Source organism: Vipera ursinii (assembly GCF_947247035.1).
Source record: "Vipera ursinii genome assembly, chromosome: 3".
Taxonomy (NCBI): domain Eukaryota; kingdom Metazoa; phylum Chordata; class Lepidosauria; order Squamata; family Viperidae; genus Vipera; species Vipera ursinii.
Genome location: NC_139516.1, coordinates 191,571,718 through 191,588,311, shown reverse-complemented (window position 1 = coordinate 191,588,311; position 16,594 = coordinate 191,571,718). Strand labels below are relative to the sequence as shown.

General features: G+C 39.5%; 1 protein-coding gene across 1 annotated transcript in view; it reads left to right on the top strand.

Moving 5' to 3' along the window:
* LRP12 (LDL receptor related protein 12) overlaps nt 1-16,594 on the top strand; it is a 39,528-nt gene that overhangs the window by 7,958 nt on the left and 14,976 nt on the right. Inside the window, exon 2 of the mRNA XM_083358963.1 lies at nt 9,288-9,344. Within this exon, the coding sequence (XP_083215089.1) occupies nt 9,288-9,344 (57 nt within the window). The remainder of the gene's footprint in view (nt 1-9,287; nt 9,345-16,594) is intronic.

Genomic DNA, 16,594 nt, shown 5'->3' with positions numbered 1-16,594 from the left:
ATATAAAGTATTCTCTAGGTCTAAAAGCTAATATCTGTGGACAGAATCTGATTTATTTTTTATTTCAGACTTAAAAATATAATACCTCTGAGGATAACAAACAGGATAATTTGGTGTTAAATTCAATAATAATAATTTTCATCCTGCACTGTAATAGAAGAGACGTATTTCAGTTCTTCCCTCCTTAACAAAAGGAGCTGCTTTAGTAGAGGTTAATAGTAGCACATACGTGATTTATTGTTCTTTCTGAAAGGAAAAATTGGGGCATGCTTGACAGTCGGTGTACCGCGGTTTGAGTTTGATAATTATGTGTGGCGAGGTGTGTGGACAAAGATTTCACTGAAATGCATCTTTGTCCTGATACACAGTCTTAGATATCAATTCAAGTATACATAATTTATTTAAGAGTAGTGCCTCATTGTATAGTGTACCTAATATATAGTTTACTTGAATGGATGCACTAGAAAAACATTAGTAACTTTAGAAATAAAATAAGTTTGTCCATGTGTGGAAAATTAAAAAAAACATACCGTAGTTCAGATTTTTAAATAGTACTAGAATAGCAGTAGAAGATAATAAGAATTAACAGTCATCTTCTATATTCACCTGAATGAAATGGGTAAAGCAAAACTAAGATTTCTTTTAGAGAATATCCTTGTAATGCACGATAATGCTACATTGCAAATATTCATCATATCCAGCCATGACTAAATCTTACATTTTCAGATGTTTTCTTATAAATTACACTGAATTTCTGAAAGGAAAAGAAATAGTTATTCTGGGATCTAGAATTCATCAGCTGTGTCTGTCTGATATAGATGCCAATATGTGTTTAATACCTAAATACAGATACCAAATCAATATTATATGCAGAGAGTATATACAAATATTGCATAGCATGGTATATTGGAAATTTAACATACTGAACAAACATTTTAAAATGAACTGCATAATTATTTGCAGTGAATTGCAAAGACTAGAATTTTTAACAAACTTAAATTGAATTGGAGAAATTGTAAAAGGAGTATACTACAATATTCCTTATTTCTTTGTTTATTTAGTAAATTGAAGGGAAGTGAACTTTTGAAATAGTATAGTATGGTTTATATTATGAAATTGGGTCAAATATGATATCCAAAGTTTTATGGATTTCTTTCTATAATAACAGCAGTTTGAAGGGTTCTGTTATCTGTTAAGAATAGTAGTGTTGTAAGAATGGCAAAATTGGAAAAGATGACCGCTGGAATCAAAACAATAACAGTCTGAAATATAAAGATGGCAACCCTGCAGAAAGCAAAGCTTAGAAGAGCTCATTATGGAAGCTTAAGATGGGTTGAATATCTTCTTAAATATTAAGACAAAGATAACATCAGCCTTCTTGCTTAGTGAATTTGATAACAAAGAAATGAATGTGGCAGATAGATTTCCTTTTTTTAGAACAAACATGAGGTTCCTGGAGAAGTAAAGAAAAAAGGAAGAGAATATGCAAATGTAGACAAGTTTACAAAGTTTACAAAGGATTAGTACAGTTCAGTGAGAGCAAACCTCAGAACAGCTGAAACAATGATAATACATGGATGTGGAAGGTAGACACTTAAAAAGAAAAATAAGATGGGTAGCAAGAAGAACCAGTTCCTCAATCCTGATCCAAATAAAGACCAACTAATCTCTTGAGATGCTGATGAATAAATAGAAACTCATATGCTAAGTATGTAATGCAAGCCGATGATTGTGCTTGCCAAGTTGGATGGAAGTAGAAAAGAAAGAAAGAAAAAACAACAGACAATTACTGAAATATTTTTGAAAGAGCTGCAAATCATTACTGGAAACAGCTAGAGATGGCAAACGTTCATCCATGCCATCACAGTCAGATTATCAACCTATACAGCAGGGGTGTCAAACTCAATTTCATTGAGGGCCGCATCAGTATTGCGGTTGCCCTCAGGGGGCCAGGTGGGTGTGGTCTGGGTGGGTGTGGCCTACTGGGTGGGCATGGCTAAAGTGCATATGGCCTACTGGGTGGGCATAGCCAGCTCTACATGGTTCGCATCAAAGGTGCCTATGGGGGCCTGGGCAGGAGTGGGACAGATCTGAGGGTCTCTGGCAGGAGGAGGGTCTCTGGGCCAGGGCCAAGGCAGTGGGGGCCATTCCCTCACTGTTTCCAGGATGGCTTCGCGGGCCGCATGAAACCACTTCACGGGCCTGATCTGGCCCCCGGACCTTGTGTTTGACATGTCTGCTATACAGAGACAATACCATAATGGAGGACTAGTTCCCTTTTAGCATTGAAGGGATCCAATACAATCTATGGATTTATATTTTGGGAATTTTTATATATAATTTAATAATAATAATAGAATTGGAAGGGACCTTGGAGGTCTAGTCCAACTTCATGCTCAGCCAGGAAACAGACTTTTTAATAAGTCTGTGGGGCTCAGCTGCCTTTTGACCATGAAAAGACCTGGAATGGGGTAACATTTTTCAACATCCCCTCCCCTCTCAACCTTCTGGTTTTAACTCAAAATAAGAGTCATAAAGATATATGAATGAACAAGGGCTACAAGCTAAAGTAAAGTTGTTACATGTGTTTTAATGAGTTTTAAACTGAAACAGAAAAATCAGTCAGCTTGAACAAACTGTATGAGTTAGTCATAGACAATTGGATTAGATAAAGCTTTGTGGGATTAAAGTTTTGTACAAAAAGAATAATTATTCCATAATAATTTTAGTATGCTTATTTTTGCGCATACATTTTATGAATAATTCAATGCAGGCTTGCCTAACCAAGATATAGTTTCGGCGCATGCATATCAAGGATCAAGTGACAAAATCAGGTGCACATTTTCATATTGAAAAAATTAGACCAAGATCAAGGTTAAATCTTCCTGAGTTGTCCATATATGGACCATGAGAAACAAACAGTTTGTCTCACATTATACTTATAAGATGGACTTTTGCTGATCCGCAAGTAGCAGCTATTATTTTCATATCTAATTTTGTTCATTCTTTAGAAATATGAGAGTAGTTTATATAGGTTTTATTTATTTTATTTTATTTTTTATTTTATTACATTTATATACCGCCCTTTCCCGAAGGACTTAGGGCGGTTTACAGGGTGATTAAAAACTAAATTAAAAATTACTGTTATGGGAGGGGGGAAAAAAAGCTCCCGTGTGTTGGGAGGGAGGGGGAGAAATCAGGCTGCAAAGCAAGTCGAACCCTGTTGTTGTTGTTGTTTTCTTCCTCCCACACTACGTGTCTGCCTATCCCTTTGCACTGTTTACATAGGGTTATCAGATAGTCTATCAAATCACAGTTCAGGTTTCTTATTTACCGTACATCTTTCAGCAAAGCACATAATAAACAATTCAGAAAACAGTTAAAACATCAGAATATTGATGGCAACTAATGGTTATACATATTTACTTACATATTACAGCTGAAAAAGCACTACAGCCTTATTTATAAAAACTATAATCACTAAAACAATAAAAATATCTAACATACACAGAACCTAATTCAAATACATTTTTAAGAAAATTATAAACATTAGAAAATCTCCTTTTTTCCTACTTGGCAGATATTTAGATTTTATAGTATTGTCCGGTGCAGTAGAATAAGGATAGGGAACTGAGTCTTCCATTTTCTTTGGACTGTATTTCCCTATATTAAGGCTGTTAAAAGTTAAACTTCAGAACATCAGGAGGGAACCAGTTTTTTTCCTTTTCTTTTAGATTAGATATTTAAAATTTAGTGATTTAGAAAAAATACAACATAAAATCTATCAATAAATTCCAGCCATACCAGTAAAATAACTTGGAAGCATTTAGTTCAGTTTTTCAAACTTGGCAACTATAAGATTTATGGCTTTAAATTACCAGAATTCCTCTAGTTAAGAAGGCCATCATTCTGATTTTATGAGGAACTTTGTGGTTCATCATTATTATACATATATAATGCAGAACTAACCAGTCATCATTTGATATCACATAGTGTGATACATGTGGAAGAAAGGATAGATTTTTAAGTTGACAAAACTCACAATTATAACTTTACAGTATGTAATCTTCTCTGTGTGGCAGGAGAAAACAAAAATCTGTTGGAAAGGATTGAGCCTTCTTCAATCTATCCAGTTTACAATTCTAGAAGCCAAATGTCAGTGTTTGAAAATCTGACTTAAGTGAGGAATTATCTGTATAAATATTTATTTGGAATACATTATCTGATTTGGAATAACATTGAATAATGAATAGAAAAGCAGCTGGGTAAATACTTCTGATGTAAAGCAGCAGTGAATTGTTATACTGGATTCAAATAAGAATCCAGAACTTTCTTAGATCACCATAGTGGAATACTGGTGGTTATGTTTGCTGGTATTTTCATATAAAAGCACAAATTCAATAATGTACAGGTAGTCTTCCACTTACAACCACAGTTGGGCCTAAAATCTCAGTTGTTGAGCAAAACAATTATTAAGCAAGATGCCACTTATTCACTTTGTGAAACAACCACAATCCCAGTTTACCCAGTTGCGGTCATTAAGCGACCATGTGAATCAGCGGAGTACTGCGAAGAGGGCATGGGATTCCTGAGTATTCTGTGGCAGGGAGAGGGCCCAGACTTCTTCCCTAGGCCCTCTGAAGCCCCACCAGGATAATGATTGTGAGAACAATGGCATCTGCTAGTGCTTTGCCAATTTGAGGTCCGTTCATCTAGTAAGCTGAGGGATTTGTTTAATTCCTCGGTGCACAGGAGAAGTAGATCACAAATCTGGTGAAAAACACTAGCTAATATCACTGGAAAGATCAGAACACTGGTGTTCACTAATGTTTTCTCCTCCGTATGGAAACAGTGGCATGCACTAAAATGCTAGCGAATACCAACCTTCGGAAAGGCTCCTCGCATTGTTGTTCACTAGTATTTTCCCCTCTGAAGAGGCAGAAACAATAGCATTGCTAAAGCAGAGGTCACCAACCTTTTTGGTTTGGCGGCCCGGAATGGGAGGCAGGCACCATTATGCACGTGCATGCACACACAAAGGGGCTGTGCATGAGCACACATGCATGCACAAACAGACCACACGTGAGCACATGTGCACACACAAACGGCTGTGCGAGTGCTGCAAATGGGGTGGTGCTAGCACCAGCGGGATGCTCGGGGAGGCACTAGCGCTGGCAGGACACTTTGGGGCAGGGAGGTTCTAGTGCCAGCGGGATGCTCAGAGCAGCACTAATGCTGGTGTGACGCTTGGGGGCAGGGCAGCGCTAGGACTGGCAGGATGGTTGAGCCGCACTAACATGAGTGTGGGGGGTGAGTGCATGTACACACGCATGCACTGGCCATCCCTTCACGCGTCCCGGTGGCCAAATTTGAAGTCTATTCCTTCAGTGTGTGGGAAGATTTTTCCCTGCCTTGCAATCTTCCCTGCCATTTTCCCATTGACTTTCTGGAGAAGCCAGCAGACAAAGATGCAAATGGTGATCACATGATTGCAGGGCACTTGACAATTGATGGAAAATACAAACAGATTGCCAAGCACATGACGTGATCATGTGAAGAAAGTGGCAGTGATGTTTTACAATTTGCCAGAAGTGTTTTTCGGGCCGTTGTGACTGCAGGTCATAAGGCAAAAGTAAATGCTAAAATAGGTTTATTACAAATAATAATTTATTTATCAAACTTTCATGACTCACAACAATAAAATATAGGCAATATAGGTAAATTAACCAAGAGAGAGAGAGAATTGCCTCCCTCTCCAAAAAGAAAGGAAAATAATAAAGAAATCTGCTTACAGAGCCTGTCCTAGCTTGTACTATTGTCTGCCCCCAATAACAGAATTGCCTGTGCCTGCTGTTACGTTTAGCAGAAACCTTCGATTTCACAAAATACAATAAAGGATTTGTCTTCATTTCTATTGTTATAATTAGAAGCTTATATGATTTTTATTACTTAGCAGGCAAGAAACAACTACATTGTTCCAAAATATTAAGATTGTTCATAAAAGGAAAACGGATCAGTACTTAAAAAGATTTTAAGGCAATTTGAATGATTGTTTCTATTTCTTTCCCCTTCCTTTAATATGTAGATTTTTCAGATTGCGCTGTAGTACAAACCCCAAGTCCTATCCTGACTAAATCAATCATTATTTTTTTCCCCTAATCCACTGTGCCTGTAAGCTTTATTGTATATTTATAGGAATGAAATTTTTTAGGGGAAAAAGCATAATTTTAATATACATTTTTTGCAAGTTCACTCACCATATCTCTCTCTCTCTCTCTCTCTCTCTCTCTCTCTCTCTCTCTCTCTCTCTCTCTCTCTCTCTCTGACTTAGGAAGGAAGCAATGGCAAACCATTTCTGAAAAAACCTTGCCAAGAAACTTTTGACAGGGTCTTGTTCAAGTAGCCTCAAGAGTCAACACTGACTAAAAGCCATGCATGCATGCGCATACACCCTCACACACAGACACAAACTAATTGCACAGCAGCTAGAATTCATTGGCAAAATATAAAAAAGAAGCTTTTCCCCCAGTCCACCTCTCCATCAGCTTTATGTTACTGGTATTTATGGAAAATGGAAGTGTTTTATGGAGAAGAGGTATATTTTAGGAAAGCAATCATGATATTGTACAGTCTTTTCAATCTAGGTCTGGGATTCGATTATGTAGCTAAATATTTCTGAGGTAGCAGTTTTGCTTTTTCAAATAGAAACATTGCAACAAAAACATTGTATCAGTTATGCTAATAAATACATGAAGCTAATAAATACATTTCATTACATTTAGGTTGAAGTTGCCTACATTATACATTACTCAGCATAATACTTAATGTAGCTTGTGAATTGTATTGAGTGGTTGTTGACAACTTTAAAAAAAGGTATTACAATATATAAAATGTTCAATTTTAAGTAAGCGTTTACTGAGTCAAGGATATAATGCTAAGAAAGATAGCTAGTTTTCTGTAGGTTTAGAGTCAACCAATGGTGAATGAGTTGTATTTCTTTTATAATACTTTTGCAGTATTTTTAAAGCTTCTGTTCAGTTATATTGAATAACTTTCAGTACAATATTGTGCAGTACATCCTGTTTATGAGACCTTGTTTATGTAAGCCAAAGATAATATAGCATTAATTTACTGTACAGAGACCTTTAAGTTTTGATGTTGTTAGCCGCCCTGAGTCCCTCGGGAGATAGGGCGGGATATAAATCCCATTAATAAATAAATAATAAATAAATTCTCTAATGGACTCGGTGAGGATTATTTGTTTTCCTTCTAGCATCTCTTCCGATGTTAGTGATCATTTTGAGTAATTGCGTCAATTCTACATTATCATTCCAAATATTATTGTTCATTGCTAGCTCAGAGCTTTTCCCTTTATATCACTTATCTAAAAAGCTGCTATTTTGTTACGGTTTGTCATGATTTATTTATGAGCAGCTAACATTATAATGTTTTTTCTGTTAGATTTGAAAATTGTTGAAAGTTAACTGAGAATTAACATTTGTTTAACTAAAACACCTCAGATTCTTTTAGATTTGAACCAGGTTTTTAGCCAAATTATCATGTTTTTTCCTCCTATATCTGATTTTCCCAGCATAGTACTTTGAGTGAGGAACCACTGTACCTTCCAACAGCTGCTCAAAATCTCTCACCATGTAGTCACAGGAAATGAGGACAGGTTTAACCCAACTCAGTGTTTTCATCATTCATCTTGTGCCCTTTCCTTCTTCCCCCAAATAATTCTGCTCTGGGAAGGTTGTAAATCTCCCAAGCAGTCGCTATTGGGTTTAGAAGACCAAAAGTTCTCAAGAGGTTTAGAAGGGTATTAGATTTCATCTGCTTCACTAAGAAGTGCTTTCTTTATGCCTCCTTTTTTAGATTTTAGATTTTTTTAAGATTTACATAATGCACTGTGCAATAATGTTGGGAAGAAGGACCAATGTTGAAGTCCAGTTTGCCAGAGGTTTCAGTCTGCAGTTTCAGACGGAATACAGAAATCCATCAATATTTGGAGTGTGCTGTGGGGTACTTTTCTGGCATAGGATGAAAAGGTTGAAGCAAATGTTTTCTCCTTAACTGTAATAAATATATCATTCCTAGGGTAGCCGTTGTCTTGCTGGACAAAAATCATGTTCACAAGAACATCCCCTCACATTCATTTATGTAATAATAAAAGAACATTAACAAAGGGGGGGGAACCCCAAAATAGTTTTTTTGGTGTTTTTTTTTAAAGGCAACTTTGAAAACATTTTGCTTCTTATCCAAGAAGCTTTTTGAAATTCTTCCTGAAAAACTAAAGAAGCTTCTTGGATGAGAAGTGAAACATTTTCAAAGGAAAAAAACCCAACTATGTGTAGTAGCCTTTTGAGGGGGGGGGGGAAGTACTTTTCGGACAACCATGACCGGATGATTAAGAATCGCCATAGACAAAGGGGACGGTTCTGACAATATTTAGAATCCATGGCCATGGGAACACAGTGCATTAGGCAATAGAAAATGCTACTTTAAATTCTGTTTGGGGCAGGAATTCATATTCTTACTGTTTTTATGTAATAAATATTATTTACTTACCAATTAAACTTATATGCTGCCTGATTATCAATGGTGACGTGATTTATGTTTTTGGTTACTGAAACAAACCACTCCGCTTGTTGTCAGCCATTGCAGCGTGATATGTGTAGCTGCCCATCTAATAAATGAAACTGAGATGCAGTGTGCACCTCAGCATCATACAGATGATTCTGTTAAAGCACCTGGCAACGTTTTTTTTTTAAACTTGGTAGATGCTAGCTTATTTCAAAAGCAATTAGTATCTGCTTAGTCAGGGTTCATATGCTGGCTCCCTATAAGAAAAAAAATCTGAAAAAACTTCAGCCATTGAGGTTTTTCCTTGTATTATCTTTACATGTCTCATTATATTCTTCCCTTAAAAGCAGGAAGGGAAGTATAAAAAGAGTGAAAGAGCACTGGAAGACTAAACTAAATAGCTCAAATCCCTTGTCTGTTGCAAGCTAACTTGGTTCTTTGCATAACTTATACATTGTATAACACAGATTCCTTTGGTTCTTTAATTATATCATCATTTTATTCCCACCCATCATTTCTTTTTCTTTTAAAAACACAGCACAAGAGACCTAGGATTTGCAGTATTTGAAAATTAAATGTTAATGTAGTATTAAATTAGAATATTAAAGTAGTTCACTTTTTTGTTCTTTTCTGTAATACTGTATCTGAATTTTTTTTACAAATTTTATCTTGAAAATTAGTTTATTCATTATGTTTAATTTTAGGAAACAGTGCTCTTGCAGAACGTTCTGAAAATGTGCATATTTCAGGAAGCTCAACTGGTAAGTCTCTCTTTTTTGTAATGTTTAAATTTCATGCATGACTTAAATAGTAAATATTGAAAGCCACCTGGTATCTTATGAAGAGATATTTGGCTATAAAAATTATTACTGCCTTTTGCAGCATGTAATAAGGAGTGAAGCAAGTGGAACATGGAAAAAAATTTCATAAGATAAATTTGATACCAGTACCATGGTCACGAACAGATTATTCTTCTCTGTTTAATTATATTTCCATAGAAACATTAAAAAGAAAAGTTAGCTAATTTGATTTCTTATATCAAAGTTTTGTACAATTAAATGTTTTGAGTCTTTTTAAAGTGTGTATTACACATCTTAAAACAGGATGCAACATCTGAGGATGCTGTTCATTTGACTGCACTACTATCTTCTCTACAGATTAATAGGGTGAGGTCCTTAAGGTTTGTCTACTCCTTTGTAGCCCAAAAGGAAAAAATACAAAGAATTCCTGATGCTTGATTGTATTGTTCTGGACATGTACATGTGTATTTAAAATAGTAAAAGCCATCCAGGCTTCTTGCATCCTAAAGAGCAAAATTAATAAAGTATATTAAAAGAGCAGTAATAAACATTCCTATTCATAATTAAATAATTGAAGAAAATTTCCATTGCCAAATAAAACACAGCAAAAGAAAAGGAAAAAAAATAGAAGGGTATTCAAAGATTTTTTTGAAAACCTATAATGATTGGCTTTAATGGACTTCAAGTGGGAAACTGGTGCACAGCTAGGCTATGACTACAGAAAAGGCCATCTTCTTTACACTTGTTATTTTAGTTTTCTCAGAATGTAGACAAGCAAGAAGGACCTCTACTGTTGAACATAAAACACAAACAGTATAAACAGAGTGAAAACAATCATTGAAATAATTTGCTTTAAAACCAATCAGAACATGTTTTCAAAACATTTCTGAAGTCACATTTTTTTTCTTTGACTTTTCTTGCTTGTCTACCTGATAGATAAATAGTGTGGACATCTGCAGCTTCAGCTTTATACTAATGGTACAAGCATAGTCGAGTTGCTATGAATAAAATCTGAATTAAGACTAATCTTGCATAGTGAATCAATTTCACCTAAATTCTAAGAGAGTCAGTGGATTTGGTGTAGTGGATAAGGTGCCAGGCTAGAAACCAGTAGACATGAGTTCTAATGCTTCCTTTGGAACAAAGCCTGCTAGGTGGTCTTGGTCCAGTTGCAAGCTATCAACTCTAGGAAGTACACATTGGCAAACTTATTTCTGAAAGACCTCGCCAAGGAAACCTGCAAGAATTTGTCCCAGTAGTCGCCAGGAGTGAAAAACTGACTTGAAAGTACAAAACCAAATGCTATTATATGTATAAAGTGAAATAATGACAAACTTAAAAATAAACCTTTGGTTGTGGCAATCCAAGTGTCTTTAAAAGAAAGCATAAGATGTAACATAAATCTTCAAGAGGAAACAGAGTAGAGAGTGCTGGAAAAGGGCTGATGAATGATTTGTCCAAACTTCCTACATTTAAATTTTGTGTATAATAATAATTAATAATACCTTATCAGATGTATATGTTGCCTTAGTCCCAGCGACTCTATAAGATTTTAAATATATAAATATCTGCAAATAGTTTTCTCAGTAAGATAATTGATCAATGTTGTGAGGGGCAAGGTTCACCATAATAAAATGGAACACTGTAAGCTAACTAACTGAATTTTGAGGAAGTATTAATCATTTTTTAAACTTCTTTTACTTTTGTAAACAGAATACTGTGGCATGGTAAATCACTCATAGGAAACAATAAAATACACCTTAGCTGATTTTAGACAAATTAGATAGTAGGTAACAAGGTGGCTCAGTGGGTTAGGACGCTGAGCTTGTTGATCAGAAGGTCAGCAGTTTGGTGGGTTGAGTCCTGAGTGCCGCATAGCAGAGTGAGCGCCTGTTACTCGTCCCAGCTTCTGCCGACCTAGCAGTTCGAAAGCACGTAAAAATGCAAGTAGAAAAATAGGGACCACTATGGTGGGAAGGTAACAGTGTTCCATGCGCCTTTGGTGTCTAGTCATGCCAGCCACATGACCACGGAGACGTCCTCGGACAAGCGCTGACACTTCGGTTTTGAAACGGAGATGAGCACCGGCCCCTAGAGTCGGAAATGACTAGCACGCATGTGCGGGGGAACCTTTACCTTTTTTAACAAGGTGCAAAAGTAGGAAGCTGTGGGCTTGTTCAAGTTCTCATTGCTTCCTGTGGCTTCAACTGTTGAACTATTTCATTTTTGGTTTTGTCAGAACATGGAACACTTGAACCATTTGGGGGTTTTGTACTCAGAAAGTTCCAACGAAAGATTTAATGTCAGACTATTTTGTTCTGAAAACAAAAGATCTTTTGTGTTTCTTGCATATCTGCAATTGGAATTAAAAATGCCTAATAAAATTCCTTGGTTAAAAGCTAGAGGAGACAATTTTGGAGCTATGTCTGTACTTTGACATTTTTTTAGATAGTGAGCAAACATAGAAAAAATTATATCACCTTTTAAACACATAAAAAGTTTAGCATTTTTGCTTCAAAATCACTCTCAAAATCTACAGCTGACCCAAATTTGTTTATTCATTCAGCCAAATCTCTTCAAAACAATATGACTGAGTTGAAGGGGAGCTTGGAGGTCTTCTAGTCCAACCCCCTGCTCAAGTAGGAGATCCTATACAATTTCAGACAAATGGCTGTCCAGTCTCTTCTTAAAAATGTCCGGTAATGGAATACCCACAACTTTTGAAGGCAAGCTATCAGGAAATTACTCCTTAGTACTAGGTTACTTCTCTCCTTGACTAGTTTCCATCTATTGCTTCTTGTCCTGCCTTCAGGTACTTTGAGAATAGGTTGACTGGAGAATAGGTTAATAGTTATTTTAAGTTCTGGAATTAAAGTTCTTCCAAACCAAATGTACATTTCTAGTTTAAAACAAAAATATACTTTGTTAATTCAATGCATCCAGTGTGCATTCACTGAACTACGTTCAAATTGCCAGGAATATTGTATAACTGGAAATTGTCATGATTCTACAGAATTTAATAGTATCCATCCTAATTTAGTGGGGCTCTTACATTTTTTTCTGGTAATCTTACATTTTAATTATTATAGCTAATACTAGCCTCTGGGATAAGCATTGTGCCACCAATGCCTGTTCCTATATATTATTTGGAGATAATAATGCTGACTTACTCCACAAGCTATAAAAATTGAGTGAACATACGCTGAAGGCATTAACAATCTGAAATCCCATAGAAATCAGGAATTGGGAATACTGGAATCATTGTATACCCGAGTATTTAAATATTTGGGGCTTTAGATCCTATAAGTGTTTTTGCAAATATTATTCAAAATGAATAAAGAACAACCATTAATAGTAGAAAGTTGGGAATATATTTTTCCTTGGTCTTTTTCTAACAAAAGCATGAGGCAAGCAAAACAGTATATAGCAGGGGTCGGCAACCTAAAAAAGGAAAAGAGCCACTGGGAACCGGTTCCATCACAAATTTAAAAAAGTGGGAGCCGCGTGCGTGTGCCCATGCACGCGCATGCTCAAAAAATGTTTTGCGCATGCGCAAAATGGTTTTTTGCGCATGCGCGGACGCACTTGGTTGCCAATTTTTTTTAAAGTGAGATGGAACCGGTTCCCGGTTGCCCGACAGCTACGGCCCGTCTGCAAAGCTGCCGCTTTCAGCAGCTTTGCAGACGGGCCGCGGCAGCTTCCTCAAAGAGCAGCGCCCCTGCCCATTCTGAGAGGTGCGCGCGCACCTCTCCGAACGACCGGAGGTGTGCGCGCACCTCCCCAAACCTTTGGAGAGGTGCGCGCGTACCTCCGCGCGAACGGGCAGAGGTGCCGCTCTTTGAGGAAGCTGTCGCGGCCCGTCTGCAAAGCTTCGTAGATGGGCCGCGACAACTTCCTCAAAGAGTGGCACCTCTGCCCATTCGCGCGGAGGTATGCGCGCACCTCTCCAAAGGTTTGGGGAGGTGCGCGCGCACCTCCGCCCATTCGGGGAGGTGCACGCGCACCTCTCCAAACGGGCGGTGCCACTCTCCATTTGGAGACGTGCGCGCGCACCACTGCCCGTTCAAAGAGGTGCGCGCGCACCGGGCGGCTGGGAGCCGCAGGAGACAGCTCAAAGAGCCGCATGCGGCTCCGGAGCTGCGGGTTGCCGACCCGTGGTATATAGTAAAGAACTGCAAATGAAACACAGTGTTTCATAGTACTATAATCAATTGTCCGCTCCATTAGCTTTATTGTTTTCAATTCCTGTATTGTAATTTTGGGGTTATGAGTTATAGCCCCCCCCCAGGAAGTTTCCAGCAAATTTCCAGGGGTCTTATCTGATTTGTCTGTACAGAATAAGAATCCTATCACATGGCTTTTCAACCAGTGGTACGCATTCCACTGGTGGTACGCGAGCACCTGGCTGGTGGTACGTGGTGTCGCCTTCCGCTACACACTCCCCCCGTGCTCTGCTCCTTCCCAGCTCACTTGCTGCTGGAAAACATGCTGCTTGGCAGCCTGCAGGAACCCTGCCGAGGGCGCGCAAAGAGCGCAGGCGTAGAGCAAGGCCCTGCCCTCCCCAGGGACTCGTGCAGCAACTGGATTGACTTTCTCATGCGAGATCCGTGTTGCCCTTCCCCCCTTCTTCTTACTTCACAAGAAAGTGTGAGCCTGATGGGGACAGAGCCATCCACTCCCTTGGCAGCTAGGTGTTTGAGACCTGCGCGTCACGGCCCTGAGCGCCAACCTCACAACTGCCCCTCCTTCTTTTACCCCCCTCTTTCTCTGTTGCAGCCTTCCATCTTCTTTTCCTCTCCCCCCCCCGTGAGCTTGTAATATCCCTCACGGTCCCTCCTGGGGTTCGAGACTTTTCCCCCTCTCGTCTTCCCAAGGTGCCCGACTTTACAGAGGGGAAAGCAAAGTGGCAGATGGCGCACGCCCTCCCCGAGGACTCATCCCGCAGCAGCAGGTGGGAATCGAGGCCCACATTTCTTTGCTCCCCTCCCCTCCACGCCTCCAAACAGATCCCCAGGCCAGCGTGTCTGACTGAGGAATTCTGGGAGTTGAAGTTAGGAAGCGATGATGAACTCATGTTGATTTCTTAACCAGACAGTTTGGGCTATACCGAATATTAATTTTTCTCAATTATGTCTGTAAAGTGATTTGAGGGATGTGATTGTTTGGATTATGATAGAAGTATTATAGATAAGTGGGCATCAGCCCCTTAGCCGCGAGCCCTGGGAGAGCCCCACGTGAGCGCCTCAACAGCCACTGAACCCTGGCTTTCGAGAGGAGCAGCCTTGCCCTGCTTGCCCTTGGCTGGCACCAGGAGCAGCTGCCGCTGCCCACCCCGTTTTTTGTAAGCCCCGCTATGATGCCGCTGCCTGCTTCCAGCAGTGGGAGGCCCCGGGACGAGGGCCTGGTGGGGGTGAAGGAGTTGGGGCTGTTCTAGCAGGCCGCTTCTGTGGCAATGGGGCATGCTGATGCCCTGCGCTGCGCTCCATCTGCAGGGGCCACCATGGGAAAGGTGGAAGCGCAGCTGTCCGGAACAGTCAACCGCTCCAAGACCTGTCTGGCCGGCTTTGTGCCTCCGTTCCCCAAGAGCAGCTGGTTGTGAGTAGCTGCCGTGTGCTTCCTCGAGTGCGCCTCAGCCCCAGATCTCACCCCACCTGCAGAAGGCGAGTGGGGTGAAGGGCACTTTGGCGCATCTTCCGTCCCTCCCATCTGAAGGGCGCCTTCCTGCCCTGCGGTCCACAGCAGCATTGTTGGTGCACGTGGATCGACTCTGAGCGAATGTGAGGTGTTTCTTTTGCTGGAATAAAGCTTATTAAATGAGCTGGCAACCTCCGAGTATCAGTGATAGATCTTCGCCAACTTTTCTCCGGTGCTTCATAAAGAGTTAAGTGGGCATCAGGTTTCTTGGTAAAAATGGATTAGGAAGGAAGGAAGGAAGGAAGGAAAGAAGGAAGGGACAATGGGAGAGAGAGAGGGAGAGAAAGGGAGAGAGAAATAGAGAGAAAGGGAGGGAGAGAAAAAAAGAAATAGGGAGGGAGAGAGAAAGAGAGGGAGAGAGAAAGGGAGGGAGGGAGAGAAATAAAGGGAGAGAGAAAGGGAGAGAAAGTGAGGAGGGAGAGAGATAAAGAGGGAGAAAGAGAGAAGGAGAGAGAATGAAAGGGAGGGAGAGAGAGAAATAGAGAGAGGGAAAGAGGGGGCGAGAGAGAGAGATTAAATTAGTAACATAGTTAAGTGAATCTGGTTTCCCCACTAACTTTGCATGTCAAAAGGTTGCAAAAGGCGATCACATGACCCTGGAACAATGTGACCATCATAAATATGAATCGGTTGCCAAGCATCCCAAGGTAAATCACATGACCTTGGAGATGCTGCAATGGTCTTAAATGTGAAAAATGGTCATAAGTCACTTTTTTCAGTGCCGTTGCAACTTTAAACAGTCACTAAACAAATTGTAAGTCAAGGACTACCTGTACTTTATTACTTTTTCCCATTTTTTTTGGTCATCAAGTTTTTGACACCTTGCTAGGTAACTGGTGGTACTCGAATGTTGCCATATTGAAAAATTAGTACAATCGGTGAAAAGGTTGAAAAGCCCTGTCCTATCAGACCACATTCTAGCTCTGAATCTATTTGTACTTAGAATTCTTCCTGCATTGTTTTGCTTCTGTGTTCCCAAGATCCTCAGTTCCATATTTTGTTTTATCAAATTTATATAGCCACCCATCTCATGAGAAATTAGTTTGTGCAGTGCCCAATAATATTGCACTTGACAGGGCTTGTTGTAGGCAGTGGTTCCCAATCTTTTCTATACCCCGCACTCCTAGAAAGCTTGTGATATATTCTCGCACCCCTTACAAAAGTTCAAAATAACGGCAACGAATTACGGATATACACTACAATTTTGAGATTTCTACGTTTTTGCACCCCCTGGAATATCATCTCGCCCCCCCCCCCCCCGGTTGGGAAGCTCTGCTCTAAGGAGATGGGCAGAAGTGAGTCAGCAACCTCTTTTCTGTCTCAATGGCACTAGACAATGCCTACTCTTAAAGGCAGACAGGGAGATTTTAGTGGCAAAATTCCTGGGTAAGTTCCAATAGCAGCTGGAGGCTCAGATGTCTGATCACTGCTACCCTAGATGGACTTGGATCCCAGAAAAAACATAGTGATGGCTTTAAGGCTTTATTGCTTTAAGGTCTTAGTGATGTCATGGACTT